Source organism: Filobasidium floriforme (genome assembly GCF_021052385.1).
Source record: "Filobasidium floriforme strain CBS 6241 chromosome Unknown HD553scaffold_10, whole genome shotgun sequence".
NCBI classification, from domain to species: domain Eukaryota; kingdom Fungi; phylum Basidiomycota; class Tremellomycetes; order Filobasidiales; family Filobasidiaceae; genus Filobasidium; species Filobasidium floriforme.
In genome coordinates this window covers 826,318-853,681 of record NW_025763631.1, presented here as the reverse complement: position 1 = coordinate 853,681, position 27,364 = coordinate 826,318, and the positions used below count along the sequence as shown (strand labels likewise).

Sequence of the window (27,364 nt, the reverse complement as noted above, 5' to 3'; positions counted from 1 at the left end):
AGCGAATCATGTCCCCCCTCTCTGCCTTTCGCCACATCGCGCGATCCCCTGCATGTCCCTGGCCCATCGATTGTCGATTTCAGAATGGTTGGTGGTATTCCCCATCGTCATCAGCCAACTTGCTCGTTTGGACTCTTTACACCCCCCAGTCAGATCCTCTTCCAAGGAGGTTCTAACTAATCAAACCAACTAGCTGAGCCCTTTCGACCATGTCGTTCCCTCCAGGATTCGGCCCACCACCCGGGTTCGACATCACCGCCGGACCCTCGAGCACGGTCGACCACCCCGTCTCGCCTCCCGAGATCACCTCGCTCTCCCCACAAGAGATCGAGAAAAAGGCCAGGAAATGGCGTCAATCTCAGGTCAAGCGATTCGACGAGAAGCGTCGTCAAGGTGGTGGAGGTGGAGTCGATGGGGGGAAGGCTGACCTGCCTCCCGAGCATATTCGAAAGATCATGAAGGATCACGGAGATATGAGCAGCAGAAAGTTTAGGACGGACAAGCGTGTGCATTTGGGAGCGCTCAAGTATGTGCCGCACGCCGTGATGAAGCTGTTGGAAAACATCCCTTGTCCATGGGAACAGGTTCGAGAGGTGCCCGTCCTCTACCACATCTCCGGTGCCATCACGTTCGTCAACCAGGTCCCCCGTGTCGTCGAACCCATCTACCACGCCCAGTGGGCTTCGATGTGGTTGGCCATGAGGCGTGAAAAGCGAGATCGACGTCACTTCAAGCGAATGAGGTTTCCCCCCTTTGACGACGAGGAGCCCGTGACCGATTACGCCGACAACATTCTCGATGTCGACCCGCTCGAGTCGATCCAGCTCGAACTCGACCCGGAGGAAGACGCCGCGATCGAGGAATGGTTCTACGACCCGAAACCCCTCATCGATACCAAACACGTCAACGGAAGCTCGTACAAGACCTTCCGGCTCGACCTCGATCAGATGGCCAACCTGTACCGTATCGGACGACAGTTGCTGAGCGACTATTCGGACAAGAACGCGTTCTACCTGTTTGACCGCAAGGCGTTCTTCACCGCCAAGGCGCTCAACATTGCTCTGCCCGGTGGACCCAAGTTTGAGCCCCTTTACCGGGACATGGACGCTTACGACGAGGACTGGAACGAATTCAACGATATCAACAAGGTCATCATCCGAGGCATGATCCGATCAGAATACAAGATCGCCTTCCCTCACCTTTACAACTCGTTGCCCCGAAGCATCCACTTGGGAGTCTATCACGAGCCGAAAAACGTCTACATCAAGACGGACGACCCTGACCTCCCCGCATTCTACTTTGACCCGCTCATCAACCCCATCTCTCAGCGACAAGTCATCTCGGCCCATTCTCAGCTCGTTTCCCACGAAGACGCCGTCTTCGGCTTCGGCAAGGACGGGGATGACGATGACGACTTTGAGCTGCCTGACGAACTCGAGCCTTTCTTTGCCGAGGAAGAGTTGGAGAACGACAAGACTGCCGACGCGTTGGCCTTGTTCTGGGCTCCTTACCCTTACGACAAACGATCCGGTCGAACCCGCCGAGCGCAGGACATCCCGCTCATAAAGAACTTTTACCAAGAACATTGTCCTCCGAACCAACCCGTCAAGATCAGGGTGTCTTATCAAAAGCTGTTGAAGGTCTACGTGTTGAACACGTTGAAGCAGAAGCCTCCCAAGGCGATGGGGAAGAGGAACTTGTTCAGGAGCTTGAAGAATACCAAATTCTTCCAGACGACACAGTTGGATTGGGTCGAGGCCGGTTTGCAGGTCTGCAGGCAGGGTTTCAACATGCTCAACTTGTTGATTCACCGAAAGGTCAGTACCAGATTTAGTTTAGAGAGATGTTGTTGTCTTGCTGTCAAGCTAATGCAGCCTTTGGTCGACGTCGATAGAACTTGAACTACTTGCACTTGGACTACAACATGAACCTAAAACCGATCAAGACGCTGACGACCAAGGAGCGAAAAAAGTCTCGATTCGGAAACGCCTTCCACTTGATCCGAGAGATCTTGCGTCTCACCAAGCTCATCGTCGACGCCCACGTCCAGTTCCGTTTGGGCAACGTCGACGCGTTCCAGCTCGCCGACGGTCTCCAGTACATGTTCTCCCACGTCGGACAGTTGACGGGAATGTACCGATACAAGTACAAGTTGATGAAGCAGGTCAGGATGTGCAAGGACTTGAAACACTTGATCTACGCGCGATTCAACACGGGACCCGTCGGAAAGGGACCCGGTGTCGGTTTCTGGGCGCCTGGATGGAGGGTCTGGTTGTTCTTCATGAGAGGTATCGTCCCCTTGCTTGAACGTTGGTTGAACAACTTGTTGGCCAGGCAGTTTGAAGGGAGAAACTCGAAGGGAATCGCCAAGACGGTCACCAAGCAACGTGTCGAGTCGCACTTCGATCTCGAACTGCGTGCCGCCGTCATGAGCGATATCCTCGACATGATGCCCGAGTCGATCAGGCAGAACAAGGCCAAGACGATCATGCAGCACTTGTCGGAAGCTTGGCGATGCTGGAAGGCCAACATCCCCTGGAAGGTGCCCGGTATGCCTGCCGCCGTCGAGAACATCTTGCTCCGATATGTCAAGAGCAAGGCCGATTGGTGGACCTCGGTCGCGCACTACAACCGAGAGCGTATCAGGCGAGGAGCTACCGTCGACAAGGCTGTCGTCAGGAAGAATTTGGGGAGGTTGACGAGGTTGTACCTCAAGGCCGAGCAGGAGAGGCAGAACGGGTATTTGAAGGACGGGCCGTACATTTCGTCCGAGGAGGCCGTGGCCATCTTCAGTGGTACCACGCATTGGTTGGAGAGGTGGGTCGACGTGTGCGGATCCAGATAATGGTTTGTGACTGACGATGTTTTGCCTACAGCCGAAAATTCTCGCCCATTCCCTTCCCTCCTCTTTCGTACAAGCACGATACCAAGCTCTTGGTTTTGGCTTTGGAAAAGCTCAAGGGTGCCTATTCGGTGCAGGGACGTCTCAACCAGAGTCAGCGAGAAGAATTGGCCTTGATCGAGCAGGCCTACGATCACCCTGCAGAGGCCTTGTCTCGAATCAAGCGATTGCTCTTGACGCAGCGTGCCTTCAAGGAGACCGGTATCGAGTTCTTTGACACCTACGACAAGCTCATCCCTTGTTACGACATCGAGCCCGTTGAGAAAATCACCGACGCCTACCTGGAGTCGTTCCTCTGGTACGAGGCCGACAAGCGTCACTTGTTCCCTGCGTGGGTCAAGCCCGGTGATTCGGAACCCCCACCATTGCTCGTCTACAAGTGGTGTCAGGGAATCAACAACCTGACCGACGTCTGGGAGACCAACGAAGGCGAATGCGTCGTCATGATGGAGACGGTCTTGTCCAAGGTCTACGAAAAGATCGACTTGACCTTGCTCAATCGTCTCTTGCGTCTGATTATGGATCACAACTTGGCCGACTACATCACCGCCAAGAACAACACGACCCTGACGTACAAGGACATGTCGCACGTCAACGCTTACGGTCTCATCCGAGGTCTGCAGTTCTCGTCGTTCGTCTTCCAGTACTACGGTCTCGTCTTGGACCTGTTAATCCTCGGTCTCAAGCGTGCCAGCGAGATGGCCGGTCCTCCTCAGCTCCCGAACGGGTTCTTGCAGTTCCGCGACACCGAGACCGAGGTTGGTCACCCGATCAGGCTATACTCGCGATACGTTGACAGGATCCACATCCTCTTCCGCTTCACTGCGGACGAGGCTCGAGACTTGATCCAGCGATACCTTACGGTCCAACCCGACCCGAACAACCAGAACATCATCGGCTACAACAACAAGCGATGCTGGCCGCGTGACTGCCGAATGAGGCTGATCAAGCACGACGTCAACCTCGGTCGAGCCGTGTTCTGGAACGTCAAGAACTCGCTGCCCCGATCGCTCACCACGATCGAGTGGGACGAGTCGTTTGTGTCGGTCTACTCTCGAGAGAACCCGCAGTTGCTTTTCAGCATGTGCAACTTTGAGATCCGTATCCTGCCCAAGATCAGGGAGGGCGACAACTTTGTACTCAAGGACGCGACCTGGAACTTGACCAACGAGGCGACCAAGGAACGTACCGCCAAGGCGTTCTTGCGTGTGTCCGAGTATGGTTTGCAGAGCTTCCAGAACCGTATCCGACAGGTCTTGATGAGTTCGGGAGCGGCCACCTATGCCAAGGTCGCCAACAAGTGGAACTCGACCATCATCGCCCTCGTTACCTACTACCGAGAGAGTATTATCGGAACGCCTGAGCTCCTGGACATGCTCGTCAAGGCCGAGAACAAGATTCAGACCCGTATCAAGATCGGTCTGAACTCGAAGATGCCTAGTCGTTTCCCGCCAGTGCTGTTCTACTCGCCCAAGGAGTTGGGTGGTCTCGGACAGCTCTCGATGGGTTTCGTCCTCATCCCCCAGTCCGACTTGCGATGGTCCAAGCAGACGGCTGATGGCGGCACCAGCCATTTCCGAGCGGGTCTCACGCACGAGGCCGGTAACCTGATCCCCAACTTGTTCAGGTACATCGTTCCTTGGGAGTCCGAGTTCCAGGACAGTAGCCGAGTGTGGGCGGAATACGCCATGATGCGAAAGGAAGCGCAAGCGCAGAACAGGCGATTGACCCTGGAAGACTTGGAGAACAGTTGGGACCGAGGTCTTCCTCGTATCAGCACCTTGTTCCAGAAGGACAGGCAGACTTTGGCTTACCAGAAGGGTTGGAGGACGTCGTTGCACTTTGAGCAGTACGCTCAGGCTCGTCACAACCCGTTCTCATGGCACTCGCAGAGGCACGACGGAAAGCTATGGAACCTGAACAACTACCGTGTCGACGTTATCGCTTCGCTCGGAGGTGTGGAAGGTATCTTGGAGCACTCTTTGTTCAAGGGTACGGCACACAGCACATGGGAGGGTCTGTTCTGGGAGAAGGCATCCGGATTCGAGGAATCGATGAAGTCGAAGCGTTTGACAAACGCCCAGCGTGGTGGTCTGTCGCAGATTCCTAACCGTCGATTCACCCTATGGTGGTCGCCCACCCTCAACAGAGCCAACGTGAGTCGTGTATGATGAGATTGTGCGACGCCCCTCGACTAACTCATCTTTGTATCCCCTCGATAGGTTTACGTCGGTTTCCAAGTGCAACTCGACTTGACGGGTATTTTCATGCACGGAAAGCTTCCTACCTTGAAGATCTCGTACATCCAGTTGTTCCGAGCCCATTTGTGGCAAAAGATCCACGAGTCCGTGGTCATGGACTTGTGTCAGGTTCTCGATCAGGAGCTCGAGGCTCTTCAGATCGAGACGGTGCAGAAGGAGTTGATCCATCCCCGAAAGTCGTACAAGCTCAACTCGTCGGCATCGGACATCTTGCTGTTCAGCAGCTACAAGTGGAACATGTCGCGACCGTCTCTACTGTCGGACGCCAGGGACCACTACGATGGCACGATGACAGGCAACAAGTTCTGGATCGATGTGCAACTCCGATGGGGAGACTACGACTCGCACGACATTGAGCGATACGCCCGTGCCAAGTTCTTGGACTACACCAGTGATTCGATGTCGATCTACCCCTCGCCCACCGGATTGTTGCTCGCCATCGACTTGTCCTACAACTTGCACTCTGGATTCGGAAACTTCTTCCCCGGTCTGAAGCCCTTGGTCACCCAGGCCATGGCCAAGATCATGAAGGCCAACCCGGCTCTGTTCGTCATGCGAGAGCGTATCCGAAAGGGTCTTCAGCTCTACTCGTCCGAAGCTACCGAGCCGTACTTGTCATCGCAGAACTACTCGGAGTTGTTCTCGAACCAGGTCATCTGGTTCGTCGACGACACCAACGTCTACCGAGTCACCATCCACCGAACTTTCGAGGGTAACTTGACCACCAAGCCCATCAACGGAGCCATCTTCATCTTCAACCCGCGATCCGGACAACTGTTCTTGAAGATCATTCACACCAGCGTCTGGGCCGGTCAGAAGCGTCTCGGTCAATTGGCCAAGTGGAAGACGGCCGAAGAAGTCGCCGCGTTGATTCGATCGCTGCCCGTCGAAGAACAGCCCAAGCAGGTCATCGTCACCCGAAAGGGAATGTTGGACCCCCTCGAAGTCCACTTGCTCGATTTCCCCAACATTGTCATCAAGGGATCCGAGCTGCAGCTGCCCTTCCAGGCCGCCATGAAGATTGAAAAGTTCGGAGATCTCATCCTCCGAGCCACTCAACCTCAGATGGTCTTGTTCAACCTGTACGACGATTGGCTCAAGTCGATCTCGTCTTACACGGCGTTCTCGCGATTGATCTTGATCCTGCGTTCGTTGCACGTCAACAACGAAAAGGCCAAGATCATCTTGCGACCGGACAAGAGCACGATCACCGAGTCGCACCACGTTTGGCCCACGCTCTCGGATGACGAGTGGATGAAGGTCGAAGTCGCCCTCAAGGACCTGATCTTGAGCGACTTTGGAAAGAGGAACAGCGTCAACGTCGCCTCGTTGACCGCGAGCGAGATTCGAGATATCATCTTGGGTATGGAGATCGCCGCTCCCTCGATTCAACGTCAGCAGATGGCCGAGCTCGAGAAGGCTACCGAGGCGCAAGCCCAGGTGACCGCCATTCAAACCAAGACGACCAACATGTGAGTCGCAAGATGTCTTTTCGAAGACCCAAAAAGTGTACACGTCAGCTAACCCTGCTCATCCTCGCACAGCCACGGAGACGAGATCCAGACCGTCACGACGACCAACTACGAGCAACAGACCTTTAGCTCCAAATCGGACTGGCGAGTCCGAGCCATATCGGCGACCAACTTGCCGCTCCGTGTCAACCATATCTACGTCAGCAACGACGACGTCAAGGACGACGCTGGTAGCTTGACCTACGTTATGCCCAAGAACGTCTTGAAGTCTTTCATCGTCAACGCCGACCTGCGTACCCAGGTCGCTGCCTACCTCTACGGGTCTTCGCCGGCGGATAACAAGCGGGTCAAGGAGATCAAGGCTGTCGTCTGGGTCCCTCAGCGTGGAAGTAATAATACCGTCGAGCTGCCTACCAGGTTGCCGGAATCGGACTTTTTGCTGAAAGAGTTGGAGCCGTTGGGTTGGATCAAGACTCAGGTCAGTACTACGCTCAGTCCGCTATTCTTCCACCGTGCATACTGAATCGAACTGAACTTCTTCTCTGTTGTGCTACGAACCGCAGGCTCAGGAGCTGAACCACCTGGCTCCTCAAGACGTGGCTGCCCAAGCCAAGATCATGGCAGGGAACCCATCATGGGGACCCAACTCGATCTGTATTACCGCGGCCTTTACGCCCGGTAGTATCAGTCTGAGCGCTTTCGAATTGAGCGTCGCCGGATTCGAATGGGGTAGGAAGATCCAGGACGTGATGGCTAACCCTGTGGTGAGTCGGATCGATTGGAACTGATACGAGAAAGAGAATGACATGCTAATTACAGTTGGATTTGTTTTGGGAACAGGGATTCAACACCTCGATGGCTCATCGAGTGCAACTCTTATTGTCCGACCGTATTCTCGGAGCCACCCTCGTCCCCGAAGGCCGAGCATGGAACTACTCTGTCGGGCTCACGCAACAGTTCGCACCTTCCATGCCCTACTCTCTGACTTTGGACGCGCCTCTCTCCTTCTGGGCAGAGGAACATCGACCAGCGCCTTTCTTGAACTTTGCGACGATGGAGAGTGGAGAGGATTCGGCGGATGTGGAAAACACGTTGGCCTAGTTCGACGTTCATTATGCGGTCTTTTGGCTTTTTGATCATATTTCGTTTCGATGCCTTGCGCTTGTAATACCTTGTAATGAACCTCCGGCCCATACAAAAGTGGGATCCCCTCCTATGCCGATGAATTTACGTACGCCGTGATCGCTGATTGCACTTGCCTACAAAAGTCGCCGACCTGCGTGGTCTAGCCATCATCGCTGCTCGCACGACCAAACGACCAATGATGACCTCTGCATCACATCATCGGACCCGCTCGGACCAATGGCGTGACCGGTATTCCGCAACTTTATACTTCCGAAGGTACGCTCGGACCCTTTCGGCAAGAGCCGTACGGAAGTAAATTTTCTGGTCAAACCCTGATTGTTAGCAAGACCGAAATGAGGCGAACGCTATATAAGCAGCGAGCAGAGAGCTAGAGACAAGGGAGGGGAATAGGTCACCACTTACGATACATCTTATCTAACAACAAAGACATCTCCTCGACTCGTTCCTAAGAACAAAGCTAGAACTACCTCGTCCACATCGCCATGTCCAAGGTCGCCCACTCTCAACCCGGCTGCGGTTCCTCGTCCTGCGCCTGCAAAGCAGCTTCTTCGTCATCATCCACCGTCAAGCTTCCCAAATCCTCGACCACCACCAAAAACTCTGTATGGGGTATCGACACCCCCGTAACGGTAGACGAGACCTCTTCCCTGGTCCGCTCTTCCGGCAGCAAGTACGGCTCGACGCACGCTCAGAACAACGAGAGTATCGATTTCAACTCGATCTTGCGTCCGACGCATACCATTGCCGACAAGTGTGATCGACCCGGTGGAGTCTGTTGCAAGGATGTAGTACAGGAGGAGAGGAAACTTATTGACCCGGATGTTGTCAGGGATATGTGAGTCTCTTCCCTCACCAACCCATCTCATCCCATTGTGCGTGTAGACACCCCGCTCGCGTAACTAAACCTCGACCCTTCTTCTATATAGTATCATCGGACTATCGGACGGCTTGACGGTACCCTTCGCCTTGACGGCAGGATTGAGTAGCTTGGGAAGTTCCAAGTTGGTCTACATGGGAGGCCTGGCCGAGATCGTGAGTTCTTCGATGACCCCTTCGTGCTAAACCGCTGCGTCCCCGCTTACCAATCCGCCTTTGCTCTTATCTCTTACGCGACCCTATCCCGTCCTAGGTCGGAGGCGCCTTCTCGATGGGTGTCGGTGGATACCTCGCCGCCAAGGCCGAACAGGACACCTTCCGACACCGTTACTCGGAGATCACCAACCGTCTCGCTATCGCTTGCGACTCTGAGCTCGACCGTGAAGTGCACGACATTCTCGGCCCCCTAGGTCTCCAGGAAAACGTCTCCCGGGTCGTCTCCCGCGCGCTGGCTCAAGCTCAACGAGCAGAAGAGGATCGGGACGACCGATTGTTCACCTCCAGCCTCGCCCATCAGAAATCGCTGTTCGGTCGACTAGGACTGACGAACCGACCGGTACCCAAGACGGGTACCGCAGCGTTCCTCTTGAAGCTCGGGGAAGGGATGGAAGAGGTCCCCAGTAGCAGGCTGTTCTTGAGCGCGGTCACTATCGGTCTGAGTTACGCGATCGGAGGGATCTTACCGATCATCCCCTATTTCTTCATCCCCGTCGCTTATGACGCCTTGAAGTGGTCTATCGTGAGTGCTTCCCACCTTGGCCTGAAATGAAACCCTCTCTCACACCGAAACTGACCGATTGACTTTCTACTCTGACCTTCAGGTGGGAACGAGTATCATCCTCGTCATCTTCGGAGCCTTGAAATCATGGTTCACAGGAGCAGCCCTTGGTCCCGCCGGAGTAGCCTGGGGAGCCATCTCGACATTAGCAGTCGGTAAGTCCAGAGTCTACCCCTAGTCCCCTATCATGATATTCATATAGAAGAGACCTGACTGACGACCTTGACCTCGCTTTCTTCGTAGTTGCCGCTGCCGCTGCGATCGCTTGGGGTATCGTCAAGGCTTTGGAGACGTAATACACCCTCTCCCAGTGTTAGATCCAAGATAGATGCGAAATGAGATGTTCAATGTAATAGTAACGACAGGCTCGGATCGTCAAGCACGTGTCCGAGGTGTAACAAATATAATCATCTACAGTACTCGCTGAGCATTTAAGGATGCGAAGTGTGTAATCGGAATGGCTGACTACTTTCAGTATCGACCCAAAAAGGTTACCGGTTGAGATACCTTCCTTCGATGGGTCCGAATTACCTGCACCGTCGGGGCACGCGACCTTGCTCTAGGGCAAACGCACTGTCTCATGCGTTGGATCTCACAGCTGCATCCTTCCTTATCACGATCACGGTCATAGACAACGGGGAAGGGGGACGCGATACAGGGGACCGGAACTTAGATGCTGCATCATTCCTTGGCGAGCGCATGAATAGTGAAAGCTTTGCCAACTGGTCCCGTTCCCAGGCGTTTCGACTCGGGTAGTCCTCCGCTATCAGAGACCCAAACCGAATAAATCGCCCCAAAACGTTTAACAGCAGATGTATAGGTGCAATCCTGCTCAGACAAAAGCAGCGATGGAGAAGAAACACACATATGTTGCAGCAGAATTCTTGAACATACTAAGCTTCAATTACTAGATCGTTGAATGGGGAGAAGAACTCCGGCTAGATTGTGCATGCAGGAAGGTCCATTAATTTAGGGGTGGGTTGGCCCATAAGAAGTGCGATCTCGAAGAATTTGCGGAGGCAGGATGGGCATCCGACGGTTCCGGCCAGCCTCAGCACCCATTTTTATAGGTCAGTCATATGACGGGTGACGCTGTGAAGATCCGTAGCTGATGTGTTTTCGCTTGCCCTATCTGACCACAACCTTCAGGCAAGCCTGTGCTCATCTGAACAGCTTCATCAATGAAATCATTCAACCTCGAGTTATTTGTGTCATGAGCAATGAAGTCCATCGAGTCTTGCTTCAGAAGGAGAAGCTAGGGAAAAATGACCTACAGGACGGGTGAAATATTGAAGATGAAGCTGGAGCAATCAGGCAGGCTGGCTCGCTTTGCACGGGTCAAACGGGACGAAGAAGGCATGTTCGCAGCGCCCTCTAAGCGTTAAGTCACGAGACGACATGAGGTAATCCATCACATCGAAGCAATGGGAGATGGGTGCATCTCAGCGTGATTACAATCGACCCTTTGCCAATCCGTCCTTTGACAATCCCTTGAGCGTCTCGACGACCTCTTCCCAATTATCCACCCGTTGTACGCTGTCGGGCAGGTCCAGTCGACCTTTCGTCTCTTCCTCCCGTTTCAGACGGGAAGCCAAATCTTCGCCCTTTTCCGACTCGATCCCCCTCAATACCCGTTCCTGATGCGCTTTGTCGTCCTCGGTGGTGTCTTCGGCGGTGAGATGGCTGTTCCATGGGTACTTGCCGAAGAGCAGCACGGGTAGAGGAGGTTCGTGTGCCGCGCAGGTCAATGCGTTCTCTAGCGAGTCGTCGATCAAGAGACAAGCACCTAGGGCGTGTGCCACCTGCAAATTGAGGAGACAAAAGCGAGGTGTCGATGAGATGAGCCAAGTTCGTGCTGTAGCATGTGGTCAAAAGGTATTTCGTCTGGCTTACGGCGGCTTTACTCCGCTTTTTCGGCGGCGACGCTGTAGCGGTATCCGGATTCTGCATAGCCACGAAAGCACCGGTGAAATGCAGGCTCTCGAACACTATTGGGACGCAGGTCAGCAAGACAGAGTTAGCGACGTCCTAGAGACGCAAGGTGAGAGGAAAATTAGCATGAAGCGGAACTCACGATCAGGCATATTCTCTTTCAGCCAGACATGCGTTCCAGGCTCCGTGTCGGGGCCTCTTGCTGTGATTAGTACCAGACTGGTACAGACATTCGGTCACTCAGTCAGTCTCCGTCGCTCCCGCCATACAAGCGATCAATCGTCTCGGCTCACCGGAATCCCAGGTCCTTTAATGCTTGCAACCCTTCTCTGGCTCCCTTTATAGGCTCTGCTTTTGCCAGCAATCCTCTTCGGTACATGTTCTGTCATCGTCACAGAATGGTTAGCCGACTGTGATCTGTTCCTGATGACGGGACGACTCACCCTGATCTTCTCCGCCGTTTCTGTTGAATTGAAAGCATATCGGATCAGTTACAAGCTCGATAATAGTAGCCGGTTACTTGCCCACAGGTGTTCCCCAGCCTCGGTTTTGCCAGTAGAGGTAATGTCTAAAGTCGGTTAGCTAAACGAAGGTAAGGATATGCCAGGCATGATCATCAATTCAGCTTCTTTACACATGACAAACAGCTATCGCCGACTCACACGCATGGGTGGGTCCAATTCGTAGAGTTCGTTGTACACTACGAGAAACCATAAAAGCCCTCAGTCAGCCTTGATCGAGAGACTGGCGTTCGATCATCCTAGCATCGCACTCACTCTCCGCGACCTTGGCATTCGTGCTGGCGAGAACATCGTCGGCGTCGACCGCAATGACCTTTTTGCCCGATGAAAGGGCCTCTTTGCACAACGAGTTGAAAGACATGGCTCTTCTAGTCGTCTGGAATCCACGGAGAGTAGGCTGGATTCGACGAGACATGTGTCTTCGCCAGGAGTGAATGTAATCGAGTCGATCATACAGGGATACAATCCAAGTAACCGAAGAGATGATGATGCTGATCGAGCTATCGGTCACTCATCGCCCGATCTCAGCGGGGGGAGGCGACGTGTATGCAAACCGCGATCGTGGATGACGTCGAGATTGGAACAGAAGTATCTGCAATATCACTTGCACCAATCGATAAATAACCATACAACCATTATTAGAACGGACGCGTACAGTGAGAGATGACAACAAGGAATGAATGTAACCCGTAAATCTCAGGATGTCTAGTCGGAGATCCGCTTGATCGTCCGTCGTTCCCCAGCGCCGACGACCTTGATCGCACCCTCGTGCTCGAGCGTCCTGATAACCTCGTTGAATTCGGCCTGATCGACCGGGACAGATGACTGTTCTTCGAGCGACTTGACCGCACGGGTCCATGGTAGACCGGCTCTGCCGCTCGCTTCGAGCATGGACAAGACCTGTAGTAGCACGAAGCGATCAGTAACCGTCGTCGCAGCACTTTCCAATCGCTCTGGACTTACCTCTCGTTTAAGATCTCCGCGCAGGCGACGTTGCTGCTGACCCGCACCGGTGGTGATGAGGTCCAAATCGATCTGTTCCAAGAATGCGTGTAAGTCTTTGGCCTTTTGAAGGCACTTCGGCACTGTCGCTTACCTGTCCAGTGATAGGATCCGTCTGTAGCAATAAAGCATAGTGTCAGTTTTCATTCACGACCACGAAACGTTACGTATCCTCTCAAACTCACAGCACTCTCTCGAATAGCATCCCTGATCAACCTGAACGCCTCCTTGACGTCCTGCATTTCGACCCGCTCCGAGAATCGCATACGCGCATGAGCTTCCGAAAGACGAATCATGCTCTCGAGTTGTCGAGTGGTGGCGGTGATCCTCCTCTCTTGCGTTCGAATGTCTTCCCCGACCTTGCGCATCTCGACGTACGACTTGACGAGGGCGTCCGAGGCTTCTTCGGTCAAGACGGGATGAATCCTCGATCTGGCATAGGTGATGTAGGCGGTCAAGGTTTCGACGGGCTGTAAGGCGAGCTTTTTTAGTGCGACGAACGTATGAGGACTGAACGAGTTGGCACGCACCAGAATATCCTGTCCGCTCGCATCGGGCCTATCCTCGAGGTAGAGGCTGACTAAATGCTTGGCCAAGCGTCTGTCACTGACCTCGTCGATCTTGTCCAAGACGAGGTAGAGCAAGTCGAATCGCGAGATCAAAGTAGGAGGTAGGTCAATGTTGGCCGGGATGGGCAGACGAGGGTTGTACTTCGAATTGACGGGGTTCGCTGCGGCCAAGATGGAAGTTCGGGCATTGAGGGTGGTGATGATTCCAGCCTTGGCGATAGACACGGTTTGTTGTTCCTACAAAGAGCAGCGTTGTTCTTCAGCGAGATTTCCTTTTGCTGACTGGCAGATTACGAGGACGTACCATGACTTCGTGCAGGACACTTCGGGTAGCATCGCTCATCTTGTCAAACTCGTCGATGCAGCAGACGCCTCCATCAGACAGAACCAAAGCTCCACTGCAAGACGGAAGGCTTCGCCTCAGTCTGGCATCAACTGACAGTCTATCGCAATCAGCGAGCTTACCTTTCCAATACGAGCTGCTTGGAGTCGGGATCTCGGGTGATGTACGCCGTAAGACCGACGGCCGAGGACCCCTTCCCGGAAGTGTAGACCCCTCGAGGAGCAATCTTGTGGACATACTGCAAGTCAAGGACGAATGAGCACGTTGACATCTCGAGAGCTTGATCACGCTGCAACACACTGACCTGCAGAATTTGCGACTTGGAAGTACCGGGGTCTCCGACCATGAGAATGTTGATATCTCCTCGGTACCGAGGTCCTCCGCCACCACCACCCCTGGCGATACTCTTGTTGGTACCGCCGAACAGCTGCAGCAAAATTCCCTTCTTCACATCATCCATCTCCCAGATCGAAGGCGCCATCGATCGCGAGAGCAAGTCGTAAATATCGTGTCGAGTCGACAGCTCGATCAACTTTTGTTCCATCTCGGCATTGGCCGAAGCGGGTTGGACGGGTTGACCGTCTTCCTGCATCGCGGCCCGATCGGCAGCGCTGAGCCCTTCCTCTTCATCATCCTCTCCACCGACTCCGATCCCCGGGGGTCGACCTTCGCTGCCCCTCGTCGTCGGGTCGTACCCCATCCTCGCGACGTTGGTCCTCTTGACGTGGACGACATCAACGTAGGTCTTGAACAAGGCCTTGATCGACCGTTGACGGGGGTTGAGCCGCACGGGGATCGAACGGAAGATTCCCGTCACGGTCACCCTATCACCGGGCTTGACTAAATCGACGAGCTCGTCGTAGGCGCAGAGTGATACCGTATGAGGCGTCTGACCATCGGGGACCACATCTAATCCCAGCAACGTAACGTGTTTAGCATCTACATCCATCACCTGCACTTTTTTCTTGCATAACCTGCTCACCAGGAGTCTCTTGTAACCTGACAACCTGCTTGTCGGCAAACTCGGACCGATTGTGGATCAAGCTCATCGTCCCCTGCGCCCCACACTGTTCTCGGGGACACTTGTTCGGCTCGTTGATCCTACCTCGGTCGATCTCTTCTTGTTGCGTGTGTTGACAGACCATGCATCGGAAGAAGGCTGTGATACGAAGACGGTCAGGCGATTAGGACGCAAGGATGTGTATGATGCTTCTGAATAGGTGACCTACCGAGCTTCATGTCGGGGATGACCGGGGTCGCACGGATCACGAGACCCTTGATCGAGACCAACTTGTCGGTATCTACAGTTTTCGTCTTGATCAGTCACGCTCAATATAACGCCTTGGAGCTCGCTGCGTTACTGACCACCCGGGTTGAGGTCCCTCATATTCACGCTCCTCTCCCCTCCAAACGGCCTGACCTTGTACACCCTGGCCGCCATCTCCCTAGCATCCTCCACCAACAAGTCCCTCTCCAATCCTTCTTCCTTGCCCTCAGCATCCTCGTTGGCGAGCTCGATCATGAGGTCCTTGAGCACTTGATCCATGATAGGGATGACCTCTTGCGGGTAAGCGATCAGTTGATGGTAGAGCTTTTTGGTCGGAGGATAAGAGAGCAGGTTGAGGGAATCCAAGTTCAGGTTGGTCTGCTGGGTCAACCGCATCGTCCGGAGGTACGTCAAGTACAGAGTCTCGTTGGCCTTGACGTTGCTGAGGTTGTCGTACAAGGCGTTCGGAGGGGGAGGAGGAGGAGCAAACGCATCGTCTTCGTCCTCGCTAGCGGTCTTGGCCACCTTGTTATAACTCGCCCGATACTTGGGTTTAAAGTTTCTGAGAAAGTCCGTGAAGAGGTTCATGCTCTCTTGAAGGGCAACAGTGGTCCCCCAGATGAACTTCCCGTCCGTCCCATCGGCCGCTTCGCCGTTCATGTTCTCGTTCCCATCGGGTCCCGAGCCAGCCATGCTTAGGGTAGGTGCATCCATCTCCGAGGTGAGACCAAAGTTGGCCCCGATCGGTGGAGAAGAAGAACGGGCGGCGACGGGTGTACCATCGACAGGAGCTTCTTGGTCTCTTCGTGGTCGGACCGAGGGGGACGAGAAAGGGAGCGAAGAGTGGATGTCTCCACGACGGGATCGTCTGGGCGTCGAACCTCCCGATCTATCGAGAGCGACTCGAGCTACATCAGCTTCATACTTTTTCGTTAGAACCGAACAAGAAAGAATTCACTGACCCTGGAAAGAAGAGAGGTTCCTGAGTCCGTCTCACAGCGGGACTACGGAAGAGCCCGCCGTCGCTAGACAGCTGGCTGGGTCCTGCTCCCGCCCTCGATCCAGTCGCCCGCCTTGCGCTCGAGCCGAGCTCGGATGAAGGGAACGCCAGAGGGGAAGATGTCGCAGGCATGCCTCCATATCCTGGGATAATCAAACATACGGTGTATCAGGGACAACGTACATGGATGAACAAGCGAGAGCCGAAAACCTCACCTGGGGTATGAAATCCTGACGATCGAGCTGCCGCATTGATTCGCTCGGCGTTGGGCGTTCCAGCTCGACTACTCGAGGGAAATTCGATGGGAGGCGAGGACATGGCTCAGGCAAGAGGGTTACGGTAAGGCTAGTGGCGAGTGACAAGTTGTCTAGGTGTATGCGTTGCGATTACCAACTTCTACGCCTGCTCCAAATTGTTTTGTTGACGAAGAGCTCAGGTCGAGGTTGCCATTTCGCAAACAGCGACGCGCGACACGACGAACGACGGACGCGATTCAATCAATCTCGCGTTTGGGGAGACGCGTGGGAAAGCGGGATTGATGCCATGGGTATGGAGTATTACAACCGTCTTCTCTTCTCTTTTACAACGCATCGTCACCGCCGCCACACTTGCCACCACCTCTTCCCCCGTCTCCTTCTCATCTCCACCTCGTCATCCGACAACCCGCTCTCGACATCATCGTCCTGCATCGTCCCGTATCCCGAACTCCTCCCCAACGACGCACCGAGCCCAGCCAGCAGTCCGCCACCGCCTTGCCGGCGTTCTTCTTCCCCTTCCGACCCGGTACCTTCGTCTGCGAGCTCATTCCCTGCCGCAGCCGCCTCGCGCTGATACAAACCGATGACGGATTCGGCCGTATCTCCCGGATAAGCGACCGCCAAGATTTCCTGCTCCGTTCGGCGTAGACACCGCGTCAGATTACATCTTCCAATAGCCAGCAAGACTGTTCAGATCTGAGGGACTCACGTGCTCTTCCTCTTGTTGTATGATACTCAACGCCTCGTCGAGATCCATGTACTCTCCCCCTTTCCCCCGTCCCTTTTTTGCAGAGGACCAGTAATACCCTTCCCGATTCAGTACGTTGGGTGAGATCAACCCCAACCCAGCATCGACGTCCCGTTCGGGATCGTAACTGTATTCATGACCAGAATCGGACCCCTCCGAGCCGGACATCGAGGAAGTCTCGCCATGCCCACGTCGTTGCGGTTCGGTATGCGAGCCGAGCTCGGAGTCGGGGGAGACGTCGTGGACGTGGATATGCGCTTTGTGGAGCACGGCCTCGTTCTCTCCCAAGCCAGAGAGATCCTTCTTGAAGATCCGTCTAGTGTCGCACAACCCGATCTCATATCAGTCTACGCCCATCCCCAGCGACTTCAGGGACATCGACCTCGACTCACTTTAAAGCCGTGGGGATCATCACCGCCACCCCGATGCCGATCAACCCCAAGACGTTCCTCAGACTCAAGATATGGAAATCTTCGGCCGAAGTCATCTTGTCCAGTCCGGACCCGATCGTCACATGGATGACGGAGACGGGTCCGATTCCGATGAAACACGCACACCAGAAGAGGATAGGGGAGATGTCCAGGTGTGGGGCGACGACATTGGCGACCCAGTGTGGAGGGAAGGGGGAGATTCTGTTGCGTGACGGGGGAATATATGAGCGGTCCAATCTCAGATGAAACATACAAAGGCAGTCTAGAGGAAGGCTCACCTGAGTACGATCAGGAACGCAAACACCCCGTCCCAAGTGACGGCCTCGCCCTTGGTCGGATCGCCCATGATCTTGGAACGCCAAGCTTCCAATCGTTGTCGATATGAAGGGATCGTCAACAACGGTGGTCCCACGACTGCCGACAGGGCATAGCATAACAACGCTCCGAACGATTCGCACTACGGACGGGTCTCCGGGTCAGTCTGGTGATCATCTTCTCGCGGACTACGACTTGTATGACACTCACCAGGCAACTCAAGATCAAGCCATAGAAGACACCGTACGCCGCTCCGAACAAGATGGAAATGTACATCGACCCGGGCAAGGAGAACATCTGGACGCTGCGCAGGCATCCGATAGGTTGAGCATATCATGCAGGATCATCGCTGTCTGGCTGGCGAGACTCACTAGAGGTAAGCAGCACATCCGACTGTCAAGATCCGGATTGGGTAGTTGCTCTTGTACTTTTGGAACAAGGTGCTGTGAATAGGGATGCGGGAGCGCGTTAGCATATCGATCATCATAGTGTCACCCTGATTCGCCCGCTTACTTGAGGGTCTGCAAGTCCTGGAACGACCTAGGCAGCCGCAAAGCAGCCTTGTCCGCCCTATGTCATGAAAGTTCGTCCCATCAGCCCTGCCAATCGATGACCACATCACGAAACCATCCCGGGGGAAACTCACGGATCCATCGCTGGCAGGGCAAACCACCCGACCCCAACGATCACCCCCGTAAACAAGAGGAACATCAATCCCAACTTCCAACCCGCTTCGAACAGCGGACCGCGGTACCAGACCCCTTCTTCTGGCGTTTCCGAGTCTGCGTCGAGGATCGCTCGTTCTTCCGCCGATCCCGGTTCGATAGCGATCTCGGCCGACGATGAGGATGACGCTGGCTTTCCTTCCAAGTCGACATTATGCGGATGGGGGGATGGGACGGAAGGCAGTTGAAGGTCGGGCGGGCCTAACAACCTCGTCCTCTCGTCCGCGTCCATACTGAGATCCGGCATGTAGCCATGATCCTGACCATGACCTCGATCAGGCCGGGTCGCGCTCGATCGACTCGACCGTCGGGATTTGACAGACCCCGACTCCGCCACAGCCACGTCATGCGTACGTCCTCCCGAGAGTCCTCGTTTCCGTCGCCCAGATCTAGAACCTGGTGACCGCAAGATGACCGGATCCGGAGCTACCGTCTTCTCGTTTCTCTCTTGATCTTGATCCTGGTCTAAAACCAGAACCTTTAACCTCTTATGCCGATGATGCTCCTTCCCGTGAGCCCCTGCTGCCATCCCTATCCCGGTCAATTGGTCCTGGCAGTCTTCATCCGAACTATCATCCACCTCCATCAACCTGCCTTTCCCCTTCCCATTCCCTCTCGCATCGTCCCGCAGCCCTAGCTCCGTCTGGACCTGATCCCGTAGATTCACCTCCATCTGTCGCTCCCCTAACATCCCTCGTTGAGCCCTCGTCTTTGCTTGTCCGACGGATGTGGAGACTTTACTCGGGCTTGAATCTCTTGACGATCCTTCCCCACTACCACTGCCGACCCGGTTCAGAACACCGGCCTTTCTTCGCCGTTCGACCCGGCCTGGAGAAGGTGAGGGGGAGTGGGGGCCTTTGCCCCTCTCTCCAGAGAGAATCGTCGATGACGGACCGGGTCCCGCGTTCGCTTCGGGAGTACGTACTCGGTGAAGAGATGAGGAAGAAGAGGATATCGTTGATCGATGCCTGGGGTTCTCGGTGTTGACCCGTTCGAGATCGTGGTCGTCCTGTCCATCCATCCCGATACCAAATTCAACCTGGTCCTCGTCCTCCTCGGTGATGCTGATGTGAGAATCCTTGGATCCTCTCCGACTCCCGAGTAGACTCAGAGAAGGTATCCGGTTCTTCGACCCGCCGCACGATCCTCCTCTACCGTTCCCACCTCCTGCCGCGCCTGTACCGCCATTTACAGGCCCCAACATCGGACTCCCTCCAGCACCCATGGGTGGGAACGAGCTACTCCGACTCAAGAAGCTCCCATAAGGCGATTCCCCCTCTTCGATCGTCCTCAACGTGGAACTCCGCATATATTGCGGTCGGGATAGCGCTCGAGCTCTTCCCAGACCGATACTATCGCTCGACGGATCGGTGGTCTTGCTACGAGATAACGCCAAATTCGGGTCTAAAGCTGGCGAGTCGGAAGATGCGAGAGTGGACTGGGAAGTGGATGATGTGGGAGTCGGTTCTTCGTCTTCGGGTGAGACCCAGGAGAGTAATCGATTAATATCCCATGCGACCATGTTGAAATGAAGGGGAAGTCAATGGGAGTCTCGGATGATCGTCTCGTTATTTGGGGGTCGACGAGAAGGGCAACCTGAGCTCGCTTAGACAGAGATCTTGATCTGAGAGCTGAGTGTCGTTGATCGACCTCGATTCGTTTGAAAGGGATCGACAACGAGTGGTCTCTTCTGCGATCATCCGTGGTCCTGCTCTACGTGCTGTGCTGTGTTGACCGAGGGATCGGCGAACGTTGTTGGTGGATCGGGCCACAGCTGAGAAACGTCCGGGTCCCTTTGAACCTTGTTGACACGTTGACGGCTGTTCTATGCCTTCTATACCGAACCTGTACGGCTATGAATAGGTGTGATTAGATCGTTGCTATCGTTGTGATACTTAGATCACTATCGATCACTAGATCCACTAGACTAGCTAGACTTGCTAGACTCGTGGATTGTCATCGTCGTCTCACTTTCGGCTAGGTAGACCGACACCGCCCCCCGGAAGAGATCCCGAAGCCTTACGTAAGTTTACCTCCGACCTCGATGGGGTTTCAGTTGCCAACAACGCAGAGACAGGATACAGCACAGATATTTGCATTATCATGAAATTATGACGATCAACTATTTTTCCCTTCTTTGTACAAGTTCATTCGATTTGTTAGTGAGCCAGATAATTACGGCGTTCCTTTTGCCTAGAGCCGGTAACTCTGAGGAGGCGGAAGACTGGTCAACGGGTATTCACCACAGACGACCGTCTCCAAGACCATCCCCGGCACCATGTTGTAGACCTTCAACATGTGCCAACCCGGAGCCGTAGAAGTACCGTTGAACATGGTCGTACTCTTCCTGATGCTTGAAGCAACGACGCCCGTCCAGTCCGAAGGCTCAGACCCGGCGTTCTTGGGTACAGGAATGGGTTGTTGCACGACCGGCTCGGACCCATCCAGGCTGACGGCGTATTGGAAGGGATTGCCACGGTGGTACGATTCAAAGGGACCGAAGAACATCGTACAGTTCAAGTTTGCAGCTGGAACCTGGCTGTAAAAGTCGAACTCCAGCGAGGGACCCTCTCCGGCCGCGTAGAATGCGTGAGTAGGAGGAAGGTCGACCAAGGCGTTCCCGGTGAGACCGTAATGAGGCAACTCGGTCCAAGTGACGTTGTCGATGTTGTTCTTGACGGTAGCGTTGGTCGCGTGCATAGCAACGTAGTTCGCCCCGCCGATGAACGAGCCAGCCTTGGCTGAGGACGTGTCGACCGTCCTGGTATCCGCCACGACAGTGACGTTGACCACGGTCTGAGGGTGATCGTTCGGTTTCGAAGCGAACATGATACCTCCGTGGACGGTATCCGAAGCGTTCGAAGGGACTTGAGACCAGTCGATGGATACGTGCACCCTGGCGTCGGTGCTCCCATCTCCAGCGATCGAGCCGCTCGCAGAGGAGACCTTGACCCAAGAGACGTTGGCAGTGGCAGTGTACTCGAAGTCGATCCACGATCCACTGCTGACATCCACCCAAGCGGGTCGAGTGCTGTATCGACTCAACCCAGAAAGAGTTGGTCCGGGACAGTTGTATCCCAACGCACAGTTGAAGCCGTTATCACCCGGCCAAGCGCCCTTCAATGTGGGGATCGTGATCCGCATCGGACCCAAGCTTTGCAGAGGCCAGTAATCGTGTTGCAAAGAAGCCGGGCCCGGGTTGAGCTGGTTTCGCATCGGTTGTTGCCAGTATTGATAACCGATGTGCGTCTGACTCATCATACCGTCCCACTTGTAATCGAGCAATTGATGGTACCCAGCAGAGAGCGCTTCGTCCTTGGCGAAATACTCGTTGGCCTTGTCCGCCCACAGGTTGGCGGATGTCCTCGCCTGGCTCGCATACAACACGGAACGGCCAACGGCGAGGTAGAGTTGGTTCAGGTTGGCAGACGCCAAAGCTGGGTAAGCTACCAATTGGTAAAAGGCCGGGTAGAGATCGTCCCCAACGGAAGTTTGAAGGTCGTTGACCATATCCACGATCGTCTGCCATTCGGCTTCGACTCGTTCAGCTTCATCAAACTGGATGAGGGACCAGCTGGAAGCGTTGACCAGTTCCGGCTTGATCTTGGCGTTCAGAGCGTTGTAGCCTTCGACAACGTGGGCGACCTTGGCGGCGTCGAGAGTGGGGAATGTACGACGAGCCCACTTCTGCACCCAAGCGGATACGCCAGTGACCGACCCATTGGTAGGCGCGAGGGACTTGGTACCCTCATAAGCCAAGGACAGTCCGAGGGTGGTGGCGACTTCGATAGGCTTGAGATCACCGACGTTGAGGATCAACATGCGATCGGTGCCCATGTTCTGTGCAGTGTTCAGCTGCTCCCACATCTTGATGAACGAGATCGTAGAAACCCATCTGAAAATAATTCGAAATCAATCAAGCGAACTCAAGTCAGAAAGTTATACAGAGATACAGGCCATGTTGTAGCACTGACTTGTAGCTTCGAGGGTCACCGACATAGTCTGTAACACTAATCAAGTCAGTCAAGAAGTTCGGACTGTCTCATATACGTCTAAGTCTTCGTACCTAAGTGATAGTATTGCGCAGCACCTCCGCTTCGCGAAGTCTCGTTAGCGAGCCCAACTCTTCGGATGTTTCCCCAATTGTCGTCAGACCACAACAAGGTAACGTCGTCCGGGACTGTCATGCCGTCGGTGTCATAGTATCCTTGAACCTCTTTGTAGAGGGCAAAGACCTGAGGAACCTTCTCCGCAGCGATCCCTCCGTGCGCCTCCGAGATGATGGAACGCTGATCGGTCATGATCTTCTCCAGACGTTCAATGCTGGCTCCTGGAAGCGGAAGATCTCCGTCTCCTCGCATTCCTACTGTAAAGAGGGTCTCATAGTCCTTGGCACGTTCCGCGCCGTATTTCCAAAAGGTGTCGAGGAATTCCTCGTTGACGGTGTAGTTCCATTCACCTTTGCCGTATTTCGACCATTCTGGGGTATTACGAGCCATCGGCTCCTGGTGAGAAGTTGAGTACTAAGACAGAAACAGATGTAACAAAATGGGTGAACCAATGTCCAGAACAATCCATAGATGCGCGCGACAACACTTACGACGATACCCATAGCATCAGCCAAGACCTGGTTGGGTCCAGCTGCCCCTATACCATTGGTGCCGTTGTTAGGCAGACCGTCCAGCCCAGCTACAGCGAACATGTCCGCCCACTACGAAAGGAAAAGGTCCGTGGTCAGTCAGGAATGTTGAAGAGACTCGGTCCTCGGAACACTGACCATAGCGGGCCAGAGCATGTTCGCCTTCAATCGCAGAATCAACTCGAATAGCTTCCCGTACATCGACGGCAAGAAACTTTGTCCAAGGGGGTCATTAGGCCCCGAATTGAAGTGTTTGTTTGCCCACTGGGTAAGACCCGGTTGCTCGTCGTTGAGGAAGAAGGCTCGGTACTGGACCACGGGAGACCCGTGGGAGCATGACTTGAGTTGCAGACTCGAATGAGTGACTATGGGAACATCGGCCCACCTGCAGAAATGGATGATCAGGCTCGGGCCTGCGAAAGACAAGCAGAACGTCAAGACTCACCAGTACCAAGGAGAAACACCACTCTCTTCGGAGACTGTATAGGCTGCATAGGCTGCTCCTCGCTGCAACAGGGGAAAATTGAAACCAAGAGGTTTTAGCCAGAGGTCAAGAGCTAAGCGAAACGTCGCCTTTTCACGACCTACCCTATCGGCACCAGCCATCACGGTTACATTTTGACCTCCAGCTTGAGCCAGCTGTCCTTGCTGAATAGTCCAGCTCTCCCACTGTCCTCGAGTGGCGCTAACATCAATGTTGGTAGCATTGACGACCTGGCTGATCAGGTTGCCACTGTCCAACGCGCCAAAGAAGATACAATTGCTGCCGTCCGAAGACCCAAGTTCGTCGATCGAACTGACGTTCTTCACATTGACATTGGCCCCCTTGACGACACATTGTAGATCGTGGGCGAATGAGGCCGCTACATGGTGAATGGCAGCGGGAGAAGCGGGGTCGGTGTATATCGTGGTCGTGGAGTCCGGCGACGCGAGCAAGAAGCCGGATCCAGAGCCGTCGGTCTCCACGCAAAGGTTGTCGCTGTTGGTTGCTTTGCCGTCATTGTTGGCCTCTGCAACCTGAAACTTGCAGAGAGCCAGTTGCAAGAGTATGTAAGCCGCGCGAGCGGGTGTTGAGCTCCACATGTTTGGTTGACTTGGGGTGAATACTTCAGCTACATCGTCAAGTTCTTCGATAGACCTCGTTTGCGCGCGCCCTTATATAGACGTCCAGCAGGTCTCGATCGACAGAACCTGTGGCTGAACTTCAGACCTCAACCACCTTACCCCGGACCGGTAGCCCGTCCGAAATTCAACAAGTCCCTTCTTTGGAAACTTTCGAATCGAATATGCCCGGCAAGATGGGGCAAGATGGGGCCCCTAGCGCACGGATTCTCGTGTGGGCCGCTTCATCCGGGGTCTTTACAGGTCTTTAGCGTGGAAATTCGGTGAGATCGGCGTTGAATGGTGCGATCATTCTGGCGATTTTGAAAACCGAGACACATTCCCTTGTGCAACCCTTGCTGTTTTCGTGAACGAGTGAAGATTCTGGTCACTTGACGTTGATCAACTTGGGTGTGGAGAATCAGTGGCGGTGCACATTGTAACGTTCAATACGGATATACGGACCGGTCTTCACGGCTTCAAATCGATTGACGTATGGCTCACTGATCACGTGACGAAAAGGGCAAGCCCTTCGATGGGGCTGCCACCTTGCAGATTGATTTACCGGGCGAGACGCTGCCTTCTGATGTATCGATCACGAACGAGCCGTAGAGCTATCGGGCTGAGCGAATTGAAAAGATGCCTTGAAAGCGATTGGAGGGGTCATCCCGATAGATTGCATTAGATGAACGTTCCAGTAAAAACAATCTTCTTGCTTTTCGAGCGATCGCGTCGCCCGCATAGCGTACGAATCATCGTTTCGAGCCAGACATGCGGACCACATTTTCTGCTTTATTCTTCGGACTTCTTCTTCTTGTCCTCCGCCTATAATCCCGATTTATGATCAGCAAAATATCTCCGATGAGCCGGTCGTAGTCGAGAACGCACCTTGACGATCTGATCCGATGGAACTCCCTTTAGGGGCCCAGCTTGTTCTATCAGCAAGTCTCGCTAAGAGACATAAAAGCAAACGAAGGGTTAGCCTCACATATACAAGGTCAAGTCAAGTCATGCCGTTGTGTAGAACGCCAGACCAGCTGCTATCGGCATCGAAGATGACAGTCGACACTCACCACCTCTTCCCAAACATCACCCTGAATGACAATCTCGTCCTGCCCTTGAGGGTTCTTGCTCACGCTTGACCCCGTTGCGAAACGCTGAGCGAAAAACTTGGCCGCCTTCTTCAAGTCGATACCGAAAGCTTCCAGGTTATGAATACACGTCAACGTCTTTCGCTTTGTTCGGGCTTCTCGTTTGATGGTGACCTTGGCGGCCTGTTATAGTCGAATGTGGACAAAAATGAAGGTCAGATATGCGCAAGGTAGCTCGAAAGGGATGGTGGCTACTGACAGCCTTCTTCTTCTTCTCGGTTTCTGCTCTCTTTTCAGCCTTTCGCTCGGCCTTGTCAGCCTCGGCTTCTAGCTTTTCTTGTGCGCTGAGCGATAGCGTGCCGATCTTCTCCTTGATGGCGTCTTTACGAAAGGGTCATGATGGGTACACAATAAGTATCGATTTGTCACCTGGCGCTTTAAAAGAACGTGGGGAAAGATGCTTACCTTCTCCGTATAGCTTGGCGAATAGCTGAGGATCCTGCTCTTCTAGCCAGGTCTTGCATTTCGAGATGCTGCTCCCGAACTCGCAGTACTCGGCGGGCAACGAACAGACATTGCAGTAGACTACGGTCACGGGTTTGGTTGAGGGTCCGGCGGCGGCTGACATGATGATGAAATGCTCAAGATTTAGTGGTGATAATGAAGCGATGATCTAGTTGTAGATGCCCGTCAAAGCTCAAAGATCAAAGATGCACATTTTGTCGTTGAAACTCTGATGAGCCTGCCCGCTGCCCGTCAAATCGCTCTTGACACGCAAAACGCATAAACACGTCATCGACTACCTCCCCTTTCAACCTCGAAAACGCATATCTTGTGCATCGGGGCGCTCGCTGTCTTCAAGGTTGAATTCAAGGTGTGTTCAGCTCGACAACTTCTTTAGCTTGTCAACTCGGCCACGTCCTCGAGCCCCATCATCTACCTCAGTCAACTATAATCTCAAGATGTGGCTCACAGATGCGCAGAGTCAGTCGAATCCCGTTTTGAAGTCGGCCGCGAGGGATAGCTTACGCTGGTCCCCGATGAACAGAGATCGGAATTGCCCTCGTGTCTTTCGGCATGTTCTTCATGTTCCTAGGTGAGAATTCCAGATCATCCGATGTTCCACTCGACTCAGAATATTGAACCTTTGGATTTCTAGGGGTCATGCTCTTCTTCGACGGAGCTCTCCTTGCTCTGGGCAACGTAAGTTTCCGAACTCTCTGACGACATGGAACCTACAATCGAGCTTGAGCTGAACATTCCACGTCCCCGACCGATCATAGATCCTCTTCATCGCCGGACTCCCGCTGATTATCGGACCGACCAAGACCTTTTACTTCTTCAGCCGGAAACAGAAGCTCAGGGGGACGGTCTGTTTCTTCGGTGGGGTGTAAGCTTGAGGAAACCGGTTGATGGCGAATATTTGAGATGCTGACGAATTTCGTTCACATTCAATTCAGGGTCTTGGTCTTCCTCAAATACCCTATCATTGGAGTACTCGTAGAAGCCGTTGGGTTCATGGGTCTATTCGGGTTAGTCTCTTTTGGCCAGTGATTCCTTGCACCAAAATCCTCTACTGATCGCGTGACTATTTCTGCATGTCATATCCGGTACACAGCGACTTCTTCCCCGTCATTCTAAATTTCTTGCGTCAACTACCTTTTATCGGCACTTTCCTCTCCTTGCCATACATCCGAGGGGTAAGTCTATTCGCACGAAAATCGACACCCTGACTTCCTGGTCTGCCGGCGAGGACTTTTTAGCTCACTAAGTTTCCCTTTTCGCAGCTCGTCGACCGGGTAGCAGGCGTAAGGCAGAGTGCGGTTTAAGAAGACGGACAGGTCATCAGAGCGAACTTCAACTTGGGGGTCGGCCAGAAATGTATCCCGTATATGAACAAGAATGCAGGAACAAACACATGAATAAGCTCAATCTCCTGATGCATGCAGACGCTTTTCAGGTCTGTCGCCAGGGACTCCTCTCGAGAC

At 54.0% G+C, this 27,364-nt stretch overlaps 8 protein-coding genes across 8 annotated transcripts; 3 read left to right on the top strand and 5 right to left on the bottom strand.

Moving 5' to 3' along the window:
• The first annotated feature begins 144 nt into the window (after positions 1-144).
• On the top strand, positions 145-7,958 carry HD553DRAFT_27211 (NUC071 domain-containing protein). The gene is made up of 7 exons (XM_046177744.1): positions 145-1,817; positions 1,895-2,817; positions 2,877-5,058; positions 5,125-6,635; positions 6,708-7,113; positions 7,199-7,399; positions 7,476-7,958. The coding sequence occupies exons 1-7, from the start codon at positions 210-212 to the stop codon at positions 7,734-7,736; spliced, it is 7,092 nt and encodes a 2,363-aa protein (XP_046036964.1). The 5' UTR covers positions 145-209; the 3' UTR covers positions 7,737-7,958.
• A 203-nt stretch (positions 7,959-8,161) lies between these two features.
• On the top strand, positions 8,162-9,855 carry HD553DRAFT_295901 (VIT family-domain-containing protein). The gene is made up of 5 exons (XM_046178501.1): positions 8,162-8,616; positions 8,708-8,813; positions 8,911-9,396; positions 9,479-9,590; positions 9,679-9,855. The coding sequence occupies exons 1-5, from the start codon at positions 8,264-8,266 to the stop codon at positions 9,729-9,731; spliced, it is 1,110 nt and encodes a 369-aa protein (XP_046036963.1). The 5' UTR covers positions 8,162-8,263; the 3' UTR covers positions 9,732-9,855.
• A 972-nt stretch (positions 9,856-10,827) lies between these two features.
• On the bottom strand, positions 10,828-12,403 carry HD553DRAFT_311106 (uncharacterized protein). Its single transcript, XM_046179922.1, has 8 exons — positions 12,144-12,403; positions 12,030-12,067; positions 11,892-11,949; positions 11,811-11,830; positions 11,661-11,749; positions 11,510-11,586; positions 11,329-11,423; positions 10,828-11,237 (listed from the first exon to the last, which is right to left on the bottom strand). Exons 1-8 carry the CDS (start codon positions 12,301-12,303, stop codon positions 10,887-10,889), a joined length of 888 nt encoding a protein of 295 aa, XP_046036962.1. The 5' UTR covers positions 12,304-12,403; the 3' UTR covers positions 10,828-10,886.
• An 85-nt stretch (positions 12,404-12,488) lies between these two features.
• Positions 12,489-16,464, bottom strand: HD553DRAFT_295900 (MCM2/3/5 family-domain-containing protein). Its single transcript, XM_046178500.1, has 13 exons — positions 16,285-16,464; positions 16,032-16,212; positions 15,168-15,958; positions 15,032-15,103; positions 14,785-14,961; positions 14,107-14,711; positions 13,925-14,040; positions 13,764-13,857; positions 13,421-13,696; positions 13,076-13,360; positions 12,985-13,005; positions 12,852-12,923; positions 12,489-12,788 (listed from the first exon to the last, which is right to left on the bottom strand). The coding sequence occupies exons 1-13, from the start codon at positions 16,385-16,387 to the stop codon at positions 12,594-12,596; spliced, it is 2,988 nt and encodes a 995-aa protein (XP_046036961.1). The 5' UTR covers positions 16,388-16,464; the 3' UTR covers positions 12,489-12,593.
• A 523-nt stretch (positions 16,465-16,987) lies between these two features.
• On the bottom strand, positions 16,988-18,777 carry HD553DRAFT_271701 (uncharacterized protein; the record flags this gene model as incomplete). Its single annotated transcript, XM_046177725.1, has 7 exons — positions 16,988-17,390; positions 17,467-17,706; positions 17,784-17,962; positions 18,031-18,124; positions 18,192-18,263; positions 18,334-18,390; positions 18,467-18,777. The coding sequence occupies 7 exons, from the start codon at positions 18,775-18,777 to the stop codon at positions 16,988-16,990; spliced, it is 1,356 nt and encodes a 451-aa protein (XP_046036960.1).
• Positions 18,778-20,622: 1,845 nt separating this feature from the next.
• Positions 20,623-24,559, bottom strand: HD553DRAFT_27099 (uncharacterized protein). Its single transcript, XM_046177688.1, has 7 exons — positions 23,773-24,559; positions 23,630-23,691; positions 23,323-23,569; positions 23,146-23,256; positions 22,612-23,068; positions 22,520-22,547; positions 20,623-22,440 (listed from the first exon to the last, which is right to left on the bottom strand). The coding sequence occupies exons 1-7, from the start codon at positions 24,265-24,267 to the stop codon at positions 20,739-20,741; spliced, it is 3,102 nt and encodes a 1,033-aa protein (XP_046036959.1). The 5' UTR covers positions 24,268-24,559; the 3' UTR covers positions 20,623-20,738.
• Positions 24,560-25,077: 518 nt separating this feature from the next.
• Positions 25,078-26,004, bottom strand: HD553DRAFT_328745 (density-regulated protein DRP1; the record flags this gene model as incomplete). The annotated part of the gene is made up of 5 exons (XM_046181889.1): positions 25,078-25,110; positions 25,174-25,236; positions 25,359-25,559; positions 25,636-25,757; positions 25,842-26,004. The coding sequence occupies 5 exons, from the start codon at positions 26,002-26,004 to the stop codon at positions 25,078-25,080; spliced, it is 582 nt and encodes a 193-aa protein (XP_046036958.1).
• Positions 26,005-26,263: 259 nt separating this feature from the next.
• On the top strand, positions 26,264-27,309 carry HD553DRAFT_311097 (vesicle transport protein). The gene is made up of 7 exons (XM_046179921.1): positions 26,264-26,360; positions 26,425-26,472; positions 26,536-26,579; positions 26,660-26,766; positions 26,837-26,908; positions 26,995-27,076; positions 27,164-27,309. The coding sequence occupies exons 1-7, from the start codon at positions 26,339-26,341 to the stop codon at positions 27,203-27,205; spliced, it is 417 nt and encodes a 138-aa protein (XP_046036957.1). The 5' UTR covers positions 26,264-26,338; the 3' UTR covers positions 27,206-27,309.
• Positions 27,310-27,364: the final 55 nt, after the last annotated feature.